Source organism: Typopeltis vanoorti, chromosome 9, assembly GCF_054136105.1.
Source record: "Typopeltis vanoorti isolate ZY-2024b chromosome 9, IOZ_Tvanoo_1.0, whole genome shotgun sequence".
Taxonomy (NCBI): Eukaryota; Metazoa; Arthropoda; class Arachnida; order Uropygi; family Thelyphonidae; genus Typopeltis; species Typopeltis vanoorti.
This window is the reverse complement of record NC_143557.1, coordinates 100,366,944-100,384,134: the sequence shown is the minus strand read 5'-3', so window position 1 is coordinate 100,384,134 and position 17,191 is coordinate 100,366,944. Positions and strand designations below refer to the sequence as shown.

Here is a 17,191-nt window from a genome sequence, read left to right as displayed (position 1 = left end):
CAAGTATGCAAGTATACATGGACATCTTCAGATTACATTCTGATCAAAAATAACTGGAAATCCTCAATCCAAAACGTAAGAACACTAAAGAAAGCAGATTTTGACTCTGATCACATATTACTAGCTGCAAAAATTAAGTTGAAATTTAAAATTAGCAAACCAAAGACCCTAAGCAACATTATTAACATAACAAAACTGAAAGATATAACTATACGAAACAAACTACAGAAACATAATAGAAACAGAATTAAAGAAAATAATGTTTGAAAATGTAGAAAATACATGGAAAATAGACAGAGCAGTTATGGTAAATGTTGCAAGAAAAACACTTAGTACAACAATTAGAGCAAATAACAAGTGGATAACCACAGAAAAATTTGGAAACTTTATAAGAAAAAAACAGCTGCAAAAATACTCGAACAGAGAAAATACAGAGGAAAATAAGCAACATTATAAAAGACTGGAAAACAAAATAGATAGAATGTGCAGATCTGCTAAAAGTGCTTGGTTAGATGAAAAAGCAAAAACTTGTGAAGAAGCCAATAAAAAGAATGATAGCAAGACTGTATATAAAATTATAAAAGAATTAACAAAACACCCCAAAACAGACCACTAAAAATAAAAGATAAAAACAATATTGAAACTGGAACAATTCGAGAGATTAAAAAATTTGGAAAAAATATTATCAGATACTTTTCTGGATGGAAGAAAACTGGAAAAACACAAAGGAAGAGACAGAAAGATAAAAAACACCATTCATAATAAAATAATAAATTTGTAATGCAATAAACCAAATGCACTTATCTAAGTCATGTGGTTATGATGAAATTCCTATTGAACTGTGAAAATAAGGTGGCATAGCAGCCATCAATTTCCTGCTTGCACTTTTTAACCAAATACTATATACTGGTGAAATTCTGGATGACTGGAAGACAGGCGTCATAATACCAATTCTCAAAAAGGGAGATAAACGAAAGTGTGAAAATTATAGACCCATAACATTGCTAAGTCACAGCTATAAAATCTTCACATGCATTATTCAAAATAGATTCCAGACTGCCTCCATAGCACAAATGGAAGAACAGCAGAACAATGCACTCTTCGATTGGAAAAGACCTGGGTTCGATTCTCGTTGTGATGCATGGAATCCTGCATGCTGTTTCAATTGATGGTGAGTTAGTGATCTCATACAGAGGTAGCTGAATTTTTTCTCCTAGAAACTTGGGTTTTTCATCCTGCGTACAGACAAATCGGCTTTCAGAACACACGCAATTTACAGCCAAAAAATACTGTTGTTGGTGATGATGGGCAGTGATGGTAGTAGTGTCTTAGTAGGAGAATTAAGTAGTAGTGGGGAGGGTGAGATATATTTAGTGAAGTAGAGTAGAATGCCCTCCTGTGATGAGTCCTTGAACTCCCTGGAGGTGTCACGTAATAATAATAATAATATATATATAGAGAGAGAGAGGTAGGAATTTCGGTTTCAAATGCCTACATGGTAAAGTGTGGGTCCACATGTGAGCATAAATCAGGATAGATGGATGGATATATATCCATATATATATATATATATATATATATATATATATATCCATCCATCCATCCTGATTTATGCTCACATGTAGAATGTATGTTCATGGGCAGGTTTGCCTGTTCTGAAGGACAAAAAAAAACCAACTTTTCGGGTGAAAACACCCTCTTCCTCTGTATGAGACCAGCTAACTCACCTTTAGTTGAAAGAGACCAGATAAAGGTTCCTCATGTTACTGACGGGAATCAAACCCAGGTTTTTCCTGACCAAAGGGCTTCATGCATACTGATTGAGTTACAGAGGCTATATATGTGTGTGTGTGTGTGTTTGATTGAAGATTTACTCGGTTTGATATCATATTTAAATTTTTTTTTAATGACTAGAACCGAGGTTCTAATCATTAATTACACTACTAGTTTCGTCTAAAACTAGACTTCATCAGGTGTGAGATAAACACATAAATACCAGTAACCAATCTAAAGGAATTGGTTTTTTAAAACACAGAGTAACGTATCTAACACTAAAGAGAATAAATGCTAGAGTTTAAAAATTCTCTTTGGTGTTAGATACGTTACTCTGTGTTTTAAAAAACTAATTCCTTTAGATTGGTTACTCGTATTTATATGTTTATCTCACACCTGATGAAGTCTAGTTTTAGACGAAACTAGTAGTGTAATTAAAGTTTTTTATTTAAACTTGTTCTAGTCATTAAAAAATTTTTAAATATAGGAGATGACCAAGCAGGATTCAGACTTGAAAGGTATAGACAATATTTTTACAGTTAACAGCTGGCTGAAAGTACTGGGCACCTTACATACTGCAGCTTTATTGACTTAAAATAAGCATTTGATTCCATTGACAGGAACAAAAATGATACTCATCTTAAAATCTAAGATATTAGCTTCAGAACTACAAACCTTTATTATGAATTATTATAAAGATACCAAAGCAACTACCAAATTTAATAAAATAAAAACAGACAAATTCAAAGTAAGAAAAAAAGTCATGGAGGGTTTCCCACATTCACCAGATTTATTTATTATTTATCTCAAAGAAATATGCAAATCCATAGCTGAAGAATCAAGTCTACAAATAAACAGCATGATATCAATCATCAAATATGCAGATGATATTATTATCTTGCAGAATCTAACGAACAATTGGAAAAAAACAAAAATTTTAAATGAAGAATGCAAAACTTTTGGAATGAAAATCAATCTAAGCAAAACTAAAACAATGAAAATAGGAAGAGATGAGGAAAAAATTTCAATAAACTTAGAAAAATCACATACTTGAACAAGTACATCAATTTACATATCTTGGCAGTCTCATTACTCATAACATCAATAGCAGAAACAGTAAAATACAACTATTCAAAGGATAGTCTAATATGAATAAATTAAACAAAATATGGAAAAACAGCATTTCAAAAAGCCTTAAACTAAAACTCTATAAAACCATTATTACACCTACAGCAACATATGGAGCCAAGAGTTGGACACTTAAGCAGAAAGAAATACAGAAAATCAGAGCATTTGAAATAAAACGCTTAAGAAACATAAATAAGACTCACTAGTCAGAACATAAAACAAATGAGCAAGTCAAACATGAATTAAAATATAGAGAAGATATAATTTCAAAGAATGTCCTTTCAAAGATTACCAAATATAGTCTTGAATGAAAGAGACAATCAAGAGGTGGACCAAAAAGAACTTGGCTACAGTCTTTGAAGGAAAGGTCACAATTATCAAGCTTCAGAAAGATGACAGAAATGGCCAGAGATAGAACCAGATGGCAAAGATTTGCCCATAGGAGACTCAACCAGTCATCTAACAGATGAAAAAGAAGAATTCCTCCACAGAAAATATCCTTTTGTTCCGTTGTTATATCACCTTTATCAGCTTGCATCCTTTTGTGATACTCTTTCCTTCATTCCTATGTTTCTGCAACAGCCTCCAGAATGTTTCACCAATTCTTGACATTTTTCAATATATTCTATCCAAAGTCCCTCAATGACTTATTCAAATAACTGTATTAGCTAAATAAAAGTTAATTACATAATTTAACTAATCAATTATCTGAATATTCACTAAGGGCACATGGTGCCTGACTTTTCAAGAACCTTCAAAATTTCTTCCTTTTCACAACTTTCTTCAAATGCTCGAGTCTACCATGAAGTTCTGACTTTTCTATTTTTGCAGACAAATTCACCAATGCTGCTCTGGCACAATCAATGTTTTCTTCAGATTTTGACACTCAGTCTCTAAAGTTCGGCTTGTTTTATCCCCACCCCAAATCATGTGTATACTGGAGTTTATAGAAAAAACCTGAAAGCTGCTCAGGTTTTTGAACTATCAAGTCTTGAATTATCAAGTGATCCATCACCTTCCATGATGAGCCTGTTGATTCATCATGGAAGGTTTTGCTCAGCAACCTATTATTATTATTATTATTATCATTGAGGCCTCCATGGAGTCAAAAGACTCATCGTGGGAGGTCCTTCCTAAAAACATAAAGTCTGTCAAGACTCATCGAGGGGAGATCCCCCCCCCTAAAAAACACAAAGTCTATCATACCACTCTTTAAATTCATTGACCATTCTCGCTACTTCATCACACAGTTTCCTTTCGTAACTTCCAGGGATGGCTTCTGTCATCACTCCTTCCCACTGTTCAACCAAGCGAAAGAACTCCCCAGTGTCAACCATGTAACCACCTCTCAACAGTTTAAAAGTCTCAATCATATTACCTCTCCTTCTTATATCCACCAAACCCTGCAGTCCACATTCCCTCAGCCGATCCTCATTACCAAAACTGTACAGTCCTGAAACCATCTTTGTCATCCGTCTTTGTATCCTTTCCACAGTTAATCTATCCCCTTCAAATCCTGGGGACCAAATCTGAAAACAATAGTCTAAGTGTGGTCTGATCAGAGACTTATACAACGAAATGATAACCCATTTATCTCTGCAATTGCTGCAATTATGAGCAGGTCAGTGTCCTGCTCATAATTGCAGCAATCCTCTGTGTTACCTTCACCACCTTTGCAATATCCCCTAAATTTCAGGTTTCTATCAATCATCAACCCCAGATCTCTTGTCTCCCCTACTTCCTCAAGGAGAACTCCTCCCATAGAGTATGCAGCATCCCATCGATGTTTCCCAAACCTCAAGACCTTACATTTTGCTGCATTAAACTGACACCCCCATTCATTTGCCCATCTATCTAGCTTATTCAAATCCTCTTGCTGGGCTACCACATCTGCACTATTACTAATAATCCTTCCCAGCTTCGCATCATCCGCAAACAACTGAATATCCCCTTGCAATGTCATTGATATAAAGGTTAAACAATATAGATCCTAGTACTGAGCACTGTGGAATCCCCATTTGTAACCCTCTGCCTCCTTGAAACTGCTCCACCATACACAACTCTCTGATACCTATCAGACAGCCAATCCTGAATCCAGTTGACCAATCTGACATCCAGACCCATGTGTTCCAACTTAAATATCAGCTTATCATGTGGCACCCTGTCAAATGCCTTCGCCAAGTCTAAGAAAATTGCAGTATATGCCTTTCCTTCATCTAATGTTCTTGTAACTTTATTATAAAAGGCTAGCATATTGCTAAAACAAGAGCACCCTTTCACAAATCCATGTTGACTCTCACAGATAACATTACCCTCATCTGCCCAATGCTGTATACGGTCCCTCACTACTTTCTCCAAGATCTTAACAACTACTGACGACACACAGACTGGCCTATAATTAGACACTTCCAGTCTGTTACCACCTTCTTACCTTCCTTCCATTCCCTGGGCACCTTTCCCACAGCCAGACTTCCATTGAAAAGCCAGGTTAAAGGCACTGTCAGTTCCCTAGCACATTCTCTCAAAACTCGTGGTGAAATACCATCCAGTCCCACAGCTTTACTGACATCCAGCATACTCAGTATTTGAAACACACTCTCCTCCTGTACCTCGAACCTACCCAATCCCTCTAGCATTAAAACTGACTCCTTCAGGATGAAATACTCCAATAAAGTGTTCATTGAACAATTCCACTATGTCCTCTGCATCAGTCACTCTATTCCCATTTTTATCCCACAATATCATTCTTCCACAGTCATTTCTCCTCCTATTGGCTACATATCTAAAAAATTCCCTAGGATTTTCCTTGGATCTTAGGACCAATCTCCTCTCATATTCCAGTTTCGTCTTCCTTACCATACTAGTCACTCTTCTGGCCTGTGTCTTATACTCTTCATGCATCTTCTCTTGACCTGTCTCCTTATATCTCTTCCATAGTCTCTTTTTCATATGCAATTCCTGTTTAATATTGTTTGTCATCCACTTTACTCCAAATTGTGTCCTCTTCTTCGCTCGTGGTATACAACTTACCATTGCTGCTAACAAATATTCTTTCAGAATTTCCCACGCACTAATGATATCCCGGCCTTCCAATTCCTCCCTCCATGAAACACGAAGTTGACGTCTAAGACTATTATAATCACCTGCTTTATAATTCCACATAAGTTCTCGTCTCTTTGATACTCCTGCATGTCTATTCATTTTCCAAGTCAAAACCATATGGTCACTCTCTCCAACTGGTGGGAGAGATGTCATCTCAGTTATTATCAACTCTTCTGATGCTATAACCAAATCCAAAACTCTTGAACCTCTTGTTCCCTCTGTTACATGTTGCCTAAGACATTTGTCCCTCAAGAATTCTAGAAATTCCATTCTCCTATTGCTACATGCATCTTCCTCTCTCCAATTTATACTACTGTAGTTAAAATCTCCCATAACAATCATTCTTCTTGCACTTGCCAAACTTTACTGTCTAAACATCTCCTGATTCCCATCCTCTGTGCTCCTGGGTCTGTAGCAACACCCCACTAAATATCCTGTCTTGCCTACATCTACCTCAACAGCATATGCTCTCAAAATCATTTGTCTTACTTCCTTCCAAAGCCTCCACTCTTAGAGGACATAGGTCGTCACTTATCATAAGCAGTACCCCACGACCACCACGCTTTCTCCTCCTTTACTGACGAAAAAAGCTGTACCCAGCGACTTCTATTCCTGTTATTATATCCCCTTCTGTCAACCACATCTCAGTGATCCCAATAACGTTTGGCCAGGCTGATGCTATCTGCGCCACCAATTTCTCTCCCTTATTCCGGATACTCCTGGCATTAGTATAAAGCATATAAATGCCACTGTTTCTATACCCAGCATTATCCCCTCTAGACTCCACAGGGCTCAGTGTTACCTGATGTCGTCTCCTTTCTCCCAAGTATCCATCCCACAAGAGGCCACCCCTGCTATCATCCTCCCTGGGACACACTGACTTGTTCAGAACAGCAATCTCTCCAGATGCCTACGTCCTTCCTCATTCAAATGTAAGCGGTCTCTTGCATACAATTCATCTCTTTCCTCAAATGCACTCCAAGCATCCATATATACCAGTCCTCTCTTGTCACACATTTTCGCTATTATGCCATTCAATATCACCGCTCTTCTGCTCAGCTCGTCATTATCATACCTAGGCAACACGCACACTATTTTTCCTATCTCTGTCTTCTTCCATACAGCCTCAAAAGCAAAAATCTCATATCTCTTGCTGCCCGACTTACATTACCACTCAAGTCATTTGTTCCTACCATCACAATCATCTCATCCACCCTTTCTATTGTTCCTCCTGGCAAACACTCCTCACGCATCCTATCTTGAACACCACGGATCATTGAGTCGCCATACATTATACCTCTTACCATTCCCTCTCTCCTATTGTTTCCATTCTCTCCTCTTCTTTCATTCCCATAGGTCTCTCTCATTCCCTCTCCTCTACTGCTATTCTCTCTTCTAGCATTCCCATACCTCTCTCTCCTACTGTTTCCATTCTCTCCTCTTCTAGCACTCCCATACATCTCTCTCATTCCCTCTCTCCGACTGTTTCCATTTTCTCCATTTCTAGCACTTCCATATCCCTCTCTCATTCCGTCTCTCCTACTGTTTCCATCCTCTTGTCTTCTAGCATTCCCATACCTCTCTCTCATTCCATCTCTCCTACTGTTTCCATTCTCTCCTCTTCTAGCACTTCCATATCTCTCACTCATTCCCTCTCTTCTACTGTTTCCTTTCTCTCCTCTTCTAACATTCCCAAAATTCTCTCTCTCTCTCTCCCCTACTCTGATTCGGCTTGCATTTATCTCTTCCATTCTCCTAATCTTATCTTTCATACTTCTGCTCTCATTCACAAGACATTCCACCTCCTCATTCAGCTCATCTATCTCCCTCTGCAGGTCAGTCACTCTTAATCTAAATTCACTCTCCCAAACAAAACCATCTCCTAAACTTTCACAGTCACGCACGTCATCCACACTATCAACTATTATTTTCTCATTCATATATGTATTTTTTTCATTCTCTCCTATCTCACTACTTGTCTTCCTACATTCATTCCACATTCCTGGAGCAACAAGGTCGGATATTGATATTTCGAATGCACTTATTTCCTCCCACTGCCTGCATTTTGCGCACATACGCTCTCTGCTGCCTTTCACAAGCCACATATCCAATTCCCGAGACTCATACGTGCCGCAAGTACTGCATGCCACAAAGTCCCTTATGATATTGCTTATAACAGAGTTCTTAAATGGCGGAGGACTTGGCGATACGCCACTTGCGACTGCAGCTGAATCCGCTATCATTCCGTACTGCCGAGTAGCGTAATCGTTAATTATTCAATTAATAAATTCCGTTAAATAAATAAGAAAAAAGTACAAACAATTACAAGCAAAACAAAACATTTAAGTATATCATATTGAACCTATATCATATTGAACTTCAAACTAATTCACAGCACATTCTGATACTAAATTCCACTTTATTATTAGTACTCAGATGGCTTGCCTATCAGCTCAACACCATGAAAAATATATGTAGTTTCCTTTGCAGGCTCACTCTCAATGAGAACACAAATGTCTCTATTACCTTTATCACTCTGAGAATTACTTTCCTCATATTCATATATATTATTTAATCAGATAATCTATAATTTTTGCTTCAAGATATTTTCCTAGATGTATACTTTGGAAAAAGTATGTGTAATTACATGGCTAAAATATTATGCTAAGAAATACACTGAGCACTCCTTTAACGAGACATAGTCTCTGAGAAATAATCTTCTCACATACTTCCAGCTCCTTGTGTGTTCCTGTGGAAACCTAGAGATGAGTTGCACAGGAACATATCTGCTTTTATGAACTAAATACCCTATGTGTGTATATATATATATATATAGTGTGAGTAATTTTATGAATCAAATACTTGGTAAAGTAAACAAAGAATCATACACAGTTAATCTGCAAAATGAATAATTCCACACCTAAATAATCAAAAACACATACATTGTTATATACAAACTGATCCATAACTGGAAACATTTATCATAGTAACATTTTCACAGTAGATTATTTAACCATCTTTCCGCTGCTTGGTGACTTTCTATTGTAAGACTGATAAAACAACTAAATCAAAAGTAGAGTGAACTCCTTTACCCATTCCCTTAAACATATAGTGATATGTAAACTCATACATAGCCTTAGTAACATTATCACACTTCTTACATCTCTGGGTTTTGTTTTCACTTCTAGTCCCCCCCCCCCCCACTTCCCAATGGAAATCTCTTACAGCTATCTAGTCTTTTATTTTTAAGCAACTCCAATGATAATAATATTATTTTCCACATTCACTATGTCTGCTATAATTGGTAAACTATTTGATCAATTTGTAAATAATTGATCTGGTTTTATAATTGATTGGTTAAACCAGTTTATTATAATAAACTGGTTTTACCAATTATTACCATTGCAATTGATTTTAATGTTGTTTTGACTAAAATTAATTGTTTTTCTGGCAAACTTATTCAAAATGACTAGAATAATTTTTTCTTGCTTAATGGAAGTGAATGAAATTTGATATTTAGGATCACTATTTAAATTTATTGATGAAAGTGAATCAATAAAAATTGTTTCAACTGGGTCTTGTCATATGCACTGTAAACAATTTTTTGTTTTGCTTAATAGTTCATTAAAATGATCGAGTACTGGAATTAGTACTATAGAATGATAAAGTTTAACTTGAAATATACAAGAATATTGTGATACATTCCTTTGATGCCTACAATCCTTTCCTTACTTTTGTTTTTAATATTATGCATAAACTTTATCATTCTATATTGTTTTGCTAGTTTGGGTCTCCTGCGAGTCTACTGACTCCATGGAGATACCCGTAATAATAATAATATAGTTAATTATATTTATCATTCTATAGTTAATTATATAGTTAATTAAACAGGAACTGTATGTGAAGAAGAAGTTATGGAAGAGTTATATAAGGAGACAGGTGAAGAGCAGATGAATGAAGAATATAAGACACAGGCCAGGAGAGTGACTAGTATGGTAAGGAAGGCCAAACTGGAATATGAGAAGAGACTGGCCCTAAGATCCAAAGAAAATCCTAAGGAATTTTTTAGCTATGTGGCCAGTAGGAGGAGAAATGATTGTGGAAGAATGACATTGTGGGATAAAAATGGGAATAGTTTGACTGATCCAGAGGAATTGTTTAATGAACACTTTATTGGAGTATTTCATCCTGGAGGAGTAAATTTTAATACTAGAGGGATAGGGCAAGTCTGAGGTTTAGAGGTGCAGAAGGAGAGTATGTTCCATATACTGAGTACTCTGGATGTCAGTAAAGCTACGGTATTTCACCACACGTTTTGAGAGAATGAGCTAAAGAACTGACAGCCCCTTTGACCTGGCTTTTCAATGAAAGTCTGGCTACAGGAAAGGTGAACAGGAAATGGAAGGAAGGTAAGATAGTACTATTGCATAAGAGCAGTAGCAGACGGGAAGTGTCCAATTATTGGTCAGTTTGTGTGTGTGTGTCATCAGTAGTTGTTAAAATCTTGGAGAAATTAGTGAGGGACCATATACAACATTGGGCAGATGAGGGTAATGTTATCTGTGAGAGTCAACATGGATTTGTTAAGAGACGCTCTTGTTTTAGTAATATGCTAGCCTTTTATAATAAAGTTACAAGAGCAGTAGATGAGGGAAAAGCATATACTGCCATTTTCTTGGACTTAGCAAAGGCATTTGGCAGGGTGCCACATGATAAACTGATAATTAAGTTGCAGCACATGGGTTTGGATGTCAGGTTGGTCAACTGGATTCGTTATTGGCTGTCCGATAGGTAATCAGGGAGTTGTGCATGGTGGGGAAGTTTCAAGAAGGCAGAGGGTTACAAGTGGGGTCCCAAAGGGCTCAGTACTGGGACCGATATTGTTTAACCTTTATATCAATGAGATTGTCAGTGGATTGCAAGGGGGTATTCAGTTTTTTGTAGATGATGTGAAGCTGGGAAGGGTTATTAGTAATAGTGCAGATGTGGTAGCCCTGCAAAAGGATTTGAATAAGCTAGACAGATGGGCAAATGAATGGGGGGTTGTTGGTTTAATGCAGCAAAACGTAAGGTCGAGGTTTGGGACACATCGATGGGATGCTGCATACTCTATTGGAGTAGCTATAGTGAAGGAAGTACGGGAGATAAGAGATCTGGTGTTGATTATTGATAGAAACCTGAAATTCAGGGGACATATTGCAAAGGTGGTGAGGGTAACTCAGAGGATTGCTGCAATACTGAGAAGGACGCTGACCTGCAGAGATAAAAGAGTTATCATTCCATTGTATAAGACCCTGATCACACCACACTTAGACTATTGTTCTCAGATTTGGTCCCCAGGATTTGAAGGGGATAAATTGACTGTGGAAAGGGTACAGAGGATAACAAAGATCATTTCAGGACTGTACAATATGAGTTATGAGGATCAGCTGAGGGAATGTGGACTGCAGAGTTTGGTAGATAGAAGAAGGAGAGGTGATATGATTGAGACTTTTAAACTGTTGAGAGGTGATTATAGGGTTGACACTGGGGAGTTCTTTTGCTTGGTTGAACAGCAGGAAGGAGTGATGACAAGTGGCCATCCCTGGAAGTTATGGAAGGAAACTGTGAGCAAGAGGGGTGGTTTCTTAGCATGGAGGGTGGTTGAACCATGGAATGCATTGCCTGATAGTGATGAGAGTGAAAACGGTCAATGAGTTTAAGGAGTGGTATGATAGACTTTGTGTTTCCTAGAAGGGACCTCCCACGACGAGTCTTGATAGACTTTGTGTTTCCTAGGAATTACGTCCTGCGACAAGTCCTTTGACTCCATGGAGGCCTGAATAATAATAATAATAATAATAATAATAATGTAGTAATAATTCCATAACACAGCACACTGCTCATACTTTATACTGCTAATTCTAGGAACAGTAAATAAAGTCTCCATACAATAAAATGAAAAAAAGTTTTGCTCCTAAAAAGTACATTGAATTTTCACAGCTTTTGAATTCTTCCAACAGGTCAATTATTGTGAATTAACAAAATACTATGAAGTGAATACAAGTTACTGCTAAATTTCTCCAATTGATTAAAAAAACAGTATACGAAAATGAATTCCAAACTACTATTTTCCAATAACAACAAAAAAAGTGCTGTTTGCTTTGGTATTTTGACTTTCATCAAAAATATACTTTATAATAACTGAAACTAATTTGTAAATTTATTACAAAACATGAAGTAGAATTTTTGTACTAAACAGCCTACAAATAATCAACATTATATAGTGGTCTGAAAAATAGTAGTATCACAAGGTTCCCTGAAAAAAAAAAAAAAAAAAAAGAAAAAAAAAAATATATATATATATATAATTATAAAACTTACGCCTCACTAAAACCATTGACATGAAGAATCCTCATCTGCTTTACAATTGTACTTTTTCCTGATTCGCCAGCGCCTATAAAAGAAAAAATAATAATAATTTATTGGAATTCTTTTTATAGTGCATACTTTATGCACACACACACACACACACACACACACACACACACACACACACACACACACACACACACACACACAAAAGACATCAAAAACCAATCCATCTTGTATGCCTTTACATTAGACAAACAATTTAAGAAACATCTACTTAGGTAGTGTTTGTTGAGAGCTGCTGATAAGATAGGTGTTATTTTAAGTTATCATTGACAATTTTGCTTGAATATTACATAGTTTTGTTTGCTTTTCGTATCTTAGTGTGTCTGTTTGTGTATTTTGGTGTTGTTTCAATTATTAATTCGATAAGATACAATAGCACATGGCTCCGGTAGGAAGAAAAATGGTGGCTAGTAATAATGGTTCGCCATCTTTGTTCAATAACGGTAACATAAAGGAGATTATTCAGTGTACTATCTGTGAAATGTATGCGTTGTGTAGAGCGGTTGGAGTATAGTTAGATGATGATAGTGGAGTGAATGTGTGCAGAAAATGTAAGGAAAATGAGGAATTAAAGTGTGTTTCAGGTCGTGAGTGTGATATTTTTGTCAAATTTCAGAATGTAGAAAATAGCGATATGATAAGAAATTGCGAGGTTGTACCAGAGAGCTGTGAGGGCGTGAATGTAGAAAGTGTGAATGAAGGTATTAATACAGAGGAAATTAATGGTTTAACAGATAATAAAAAAGATGAGATAGATGCAATGAGTAAGATCGCGCTGTTGAGTGGAGCGATACATAGAGCAAAGCGGCAGCTGGAGTGTATGCACAAATGTCTACCGAGTGTACCAGCCAATAAAAAAAAGTATGATAGGAAAAATAAGAGTATGATTGTGAACATAAACAAAATGAAGGAGCAAGTGCTGTATGGAGATTCATTAGTACGAGGTGTGATAGTAGAGAATTTGACAAAATTGTACCAACCTGGTGTGACCATTAAGGACACAAGTGAGTCTATTAGGGAACAAAAGCAAAGAGTGAAAGAAATGATAGTTGTGGCAGTTACGAATGATTTGAAAGGAGATAAAATGGAAATGATAGAGGACCTGAATGAATTGTTTGAGGTAACAGAAGAAAAGAGTGAGAGAGTTAGGGTGATTAGTCTTTTGCCGCGGTATGACAGTGAAGAGTTTAGAAGGAGGGCCATAATTGCAAATGACTCTATGTGTGGGTTAAGCATGACGAGTGGTGTGGAATTTGTGGACGTGTGGAGTGAGTTCGATAGGCGAAAGGATTTATATAAGATGGATGGTTTGCATTTGAATGGATTCGGTGTAAGGAGACTTGAAAAAGTGTTGTTGAATGAAGTGGATGTGCAGAATCAGGGAAACTAGATTTATTAAGGGGTGGAGGAAGTAGATATGCAGACCTTAGGGAGGCAGTTGAGTGTTGAATGAGTATAATATGCCCGAACGAATAAGGACAACAAATCAGAATGGGATAGTTAGTATAAGGCATCAAAGTAGGAATGGAGCCAACGGAGGTCTGCAATTCATGTATACTAATGCTAGGAGTATTAGGAACAAGAAGGAAGAATTTTTGGCCTTGGTTGGCACTTCCAACAGGTTATTTGCATTAGTGAAACATGGCTGACTGAAGATGATATAGCTAGTGGGATTGAATGTCAGGGAGAATAAAATGGGGGGGGGTGTTATTGATGATAGCTGATGAGCTGCAGCCAAGGAGAATAGAAGTTGAATTGCAGGATAGAGAAAAGTGCACATTTGAGGCCATTTGGTGTGAGATTGAGGCTAGCAGAACAAAATATACAATTGGGTGCTGCTATAGACCAGGTGATGGAAAAGATGGTGGAGATAGTATTCATAAGCAAATAGAAGAAATGAGGAGATTTCAACTATGGTAGCATTGATTGGAGGGAGGAGAGGACAGATGGGAGGAAGGAATTGGATTTTATGCGGTTATTAAGGGATAACTATCTGCGACAGCATGTAATGGAAAATACTAGGGGTCAGAAAGTGCTTGCCCTAGTAATTGCATCTGAGGATCTGACTATAACGAATATGACCACATTGCCACCAATTGCTGAGAGTGACCATAGGGTCTTAACTTGGGAGGTGGCTAAAGGTGTGGAATTTACACTTAAGACAAGGTACATGTGGAATTATCGGGCTGGTAAGTATGACAAGCTTAGGAGTTGGATTGGTTCAGTGTCATGGCATGTAAAACTGCAAGAGCTGGATGTTGACAGTGCATGGGAGGCAGTTAAGAAGTGTTTGCAGGAGGCAATGGCTGACTGTATACCTAGAGTCAGAATAATAAATCAAGTAGGGATTAAATGGATGAATAACAACATTAAACTTGAGCTGCAAAAAAACAACTGTGGAGGGAATTAAAGGAGAAAGGTGACCTGCAGGCACATGAATAGTATAAAGCCCAGGCCAGAAGGGTAACAAGTGTGGTAAGAAAAGCAAAAGTGGATTATGAAAGAACATTAGTCATGCAGGCTAAAGAGAATCCCAAACAGTTTTTTCGATATGTTGCAAGTAAAAGAAAAAATGTATATGGCAGAATGATTTTAAAGAATGCCGATGGTAGGGAGGTAACCGAATCAGTTGATATAGTAGAATTACTGAGTGAGCACTTTGCAAGAGTATATCATCCTGGTGGTGACATTGCAACAATGGAAGAACCAACAGCTTATACGGGAATTGTGGTGAATGAGGTGGAGGTGAGTAGTCTATTACAAAACTTCAATGTCAATTCATCTGCGGGATTGGATGGTATACCAGCGCATGTCGTACAAGAAGCAGCTAAAGAATTGTCAGTGCCTTTGACCATTTTGTTTAATTTGATTCTCGGGTCTGGGTTAGTCCCAAGGGGGTGGAAAGAGGGGAAAATAGTTCCACTGCATAAAGGAGGTTCCAAGACTGCTGTTGAAAATTACCAGCCGATCAGCATATCAGGAATTGTTGTCAAGGTCTTGAAGAAAATAGTCAAGAAAAAAATACAGGATTGGAAAGATGAAAATGGGATACTGTATGGGGGACAACGGTTTTGTGAAGGGTAGATCATGCCTCAGTAACTTGCTCACGTTTTCTAACACATTGACCGCTGAACTGGATAAGGGTAATGGGTTTACAGTGATTCTACTGGACCTTGCTAAGGCCTTTGACAGGATACCACATGGAATTCTAATCAGTAAACTGCAGCATATCGGGATGGATATAGGGTTGGTTGATGGAGAGATATCAGAGAGTGGTTTATTCAGGAGTAGAGTCCAAAAGACGGCCTGTGACTAGTGGTTTGCTGCAGGGTTCTGTTCTTGGACCACTACTTTTCAATTTGTTCATTAACGATATAGGAAAGGATCTGAGAGGAAATGTTCACTTGTTTGCTGATGATGCAAAGTTGGGTAGCAATAGTGAAGTGCACAGGATGTCAAAATTTTGCAAGATGATTTGGATAGTTTGGAGGACTGGGCTAAGGAAAATGGATGTCAATTTAATGTGGCAAAGTGTAAGGTTATGCATTTTGGGGTGAAAAGATTAGCAGCAGTATATCACATTGGTGGAACCGTACTCCAGGAGATTGTTGAGGCTAGGGATTTGGGAGTGTTGGTGGATAGGGAGTTGAAGTTTAGGGGGCACATTGCAAAAGTGACTAAATCAGCTCATCAAATCACTTGGTTGCTGAAAAATACTTTAACAAGCAGAGACAAACAGGTTATTGTTCCTCTGTATATCAAGCCTTGATAAGACCCCATCTAGACTACTGTGCCCAGATATGGGCGCCAGGATTTCTTCTCGATGGGGAGGAGGTAGAGAGGATCCAGAGATGAGTGACCAAGATAACAGCAGGACTATGGAATGAACCTTACGAGAACAGGTTGAAGATTTGTGGGCTGCAGAAATTGGTTGATAGGCGAAAAAGGGATGATATGATTGAGACATTCAAATTGCTGAAGGGTTTCTATAAGATTAATTCAAAAGATATTTTTGAGAATAGGACTGGTAGTGGGAGGACTACGGGCCATCCATGGAAGCTTGATAAGAGTGTGGTTAGCAAGGATGTTAGAGCTAGGTTTTTTACTTGGAGAGTGGTAAATGAGTGGAATAAGCTGCCAGAGTCTGTTGTGCGTGCCATGACTGTAAATGAGTTCAAGGTGAAGTATGATAGATACTGTGTGAATGCTGAATAGTTGTTCTTGACATGATGTTGGGCCTTCCTCGATGAGTCTAAGGACTCCTTGGAGCTGCCCGTAATAATAATAATAATGATGATGATGATTTATCGCCTTACAAGTAAAAATTTCACGATCACTTTCTTCCTTCAATTGGCAACAAAACAGCTATCTCATTTTTAAACAAATATCAGATAATATTACTAGATCCTATATTCTTGCACCATCTAAGAATATGGGATCTGGGATCTGTGCCGCTTAAAGTAGTTATATAACTTCTCTTTCACTCATCTTGCATGCTTACTCCTCATTCCAGTCTGTATGTCCATAGTTGAAATCACTCAATGCAGCTTGGGGGATATTCAAGAACTGTCCAATACAAGCAATATCTAAATGTATTCCAAGAGGAGTGGTAATAATCAATTCCATAAGGATTACAAAGAACAGGAAAGGGGGGTGACTTAATTTGTAAGCGTAACAAAAGTGAAGTATGATCAGCAGTTAGCTAATGAAGCCAAAAAGAATCATAGGGAGTTCTTTTGATATGTAGACAGCAAAAAAAAGAAAAAGAAAA

The 17,191-nt window shown here is 37.5% G+C and overlaps 1 protein-coding gene across 1 annotated transcript in view; it reads right to left on the bottom strand.

Moving 5' to 3' along the window:
• Positions 1-17,191, bottom strand: part of LOC150103302 (guanine nucleotide-binding protein G(s) subunit alpha-like) — a 253,593-nt gene that overhangs the window by 192,002 nt on the left and 44,400 nt on the right. The window contains exon 2 of the mRNA XM_090397340.1: positions 12,367-12,439. Within this exon, the coding sequence (XP_090253466.1) occupies positions 12,367-12,439 (73 nt within the window). The remainder of the gene's footprint in view (positions 1-12,366; positions 12,440-17,191) is intronic.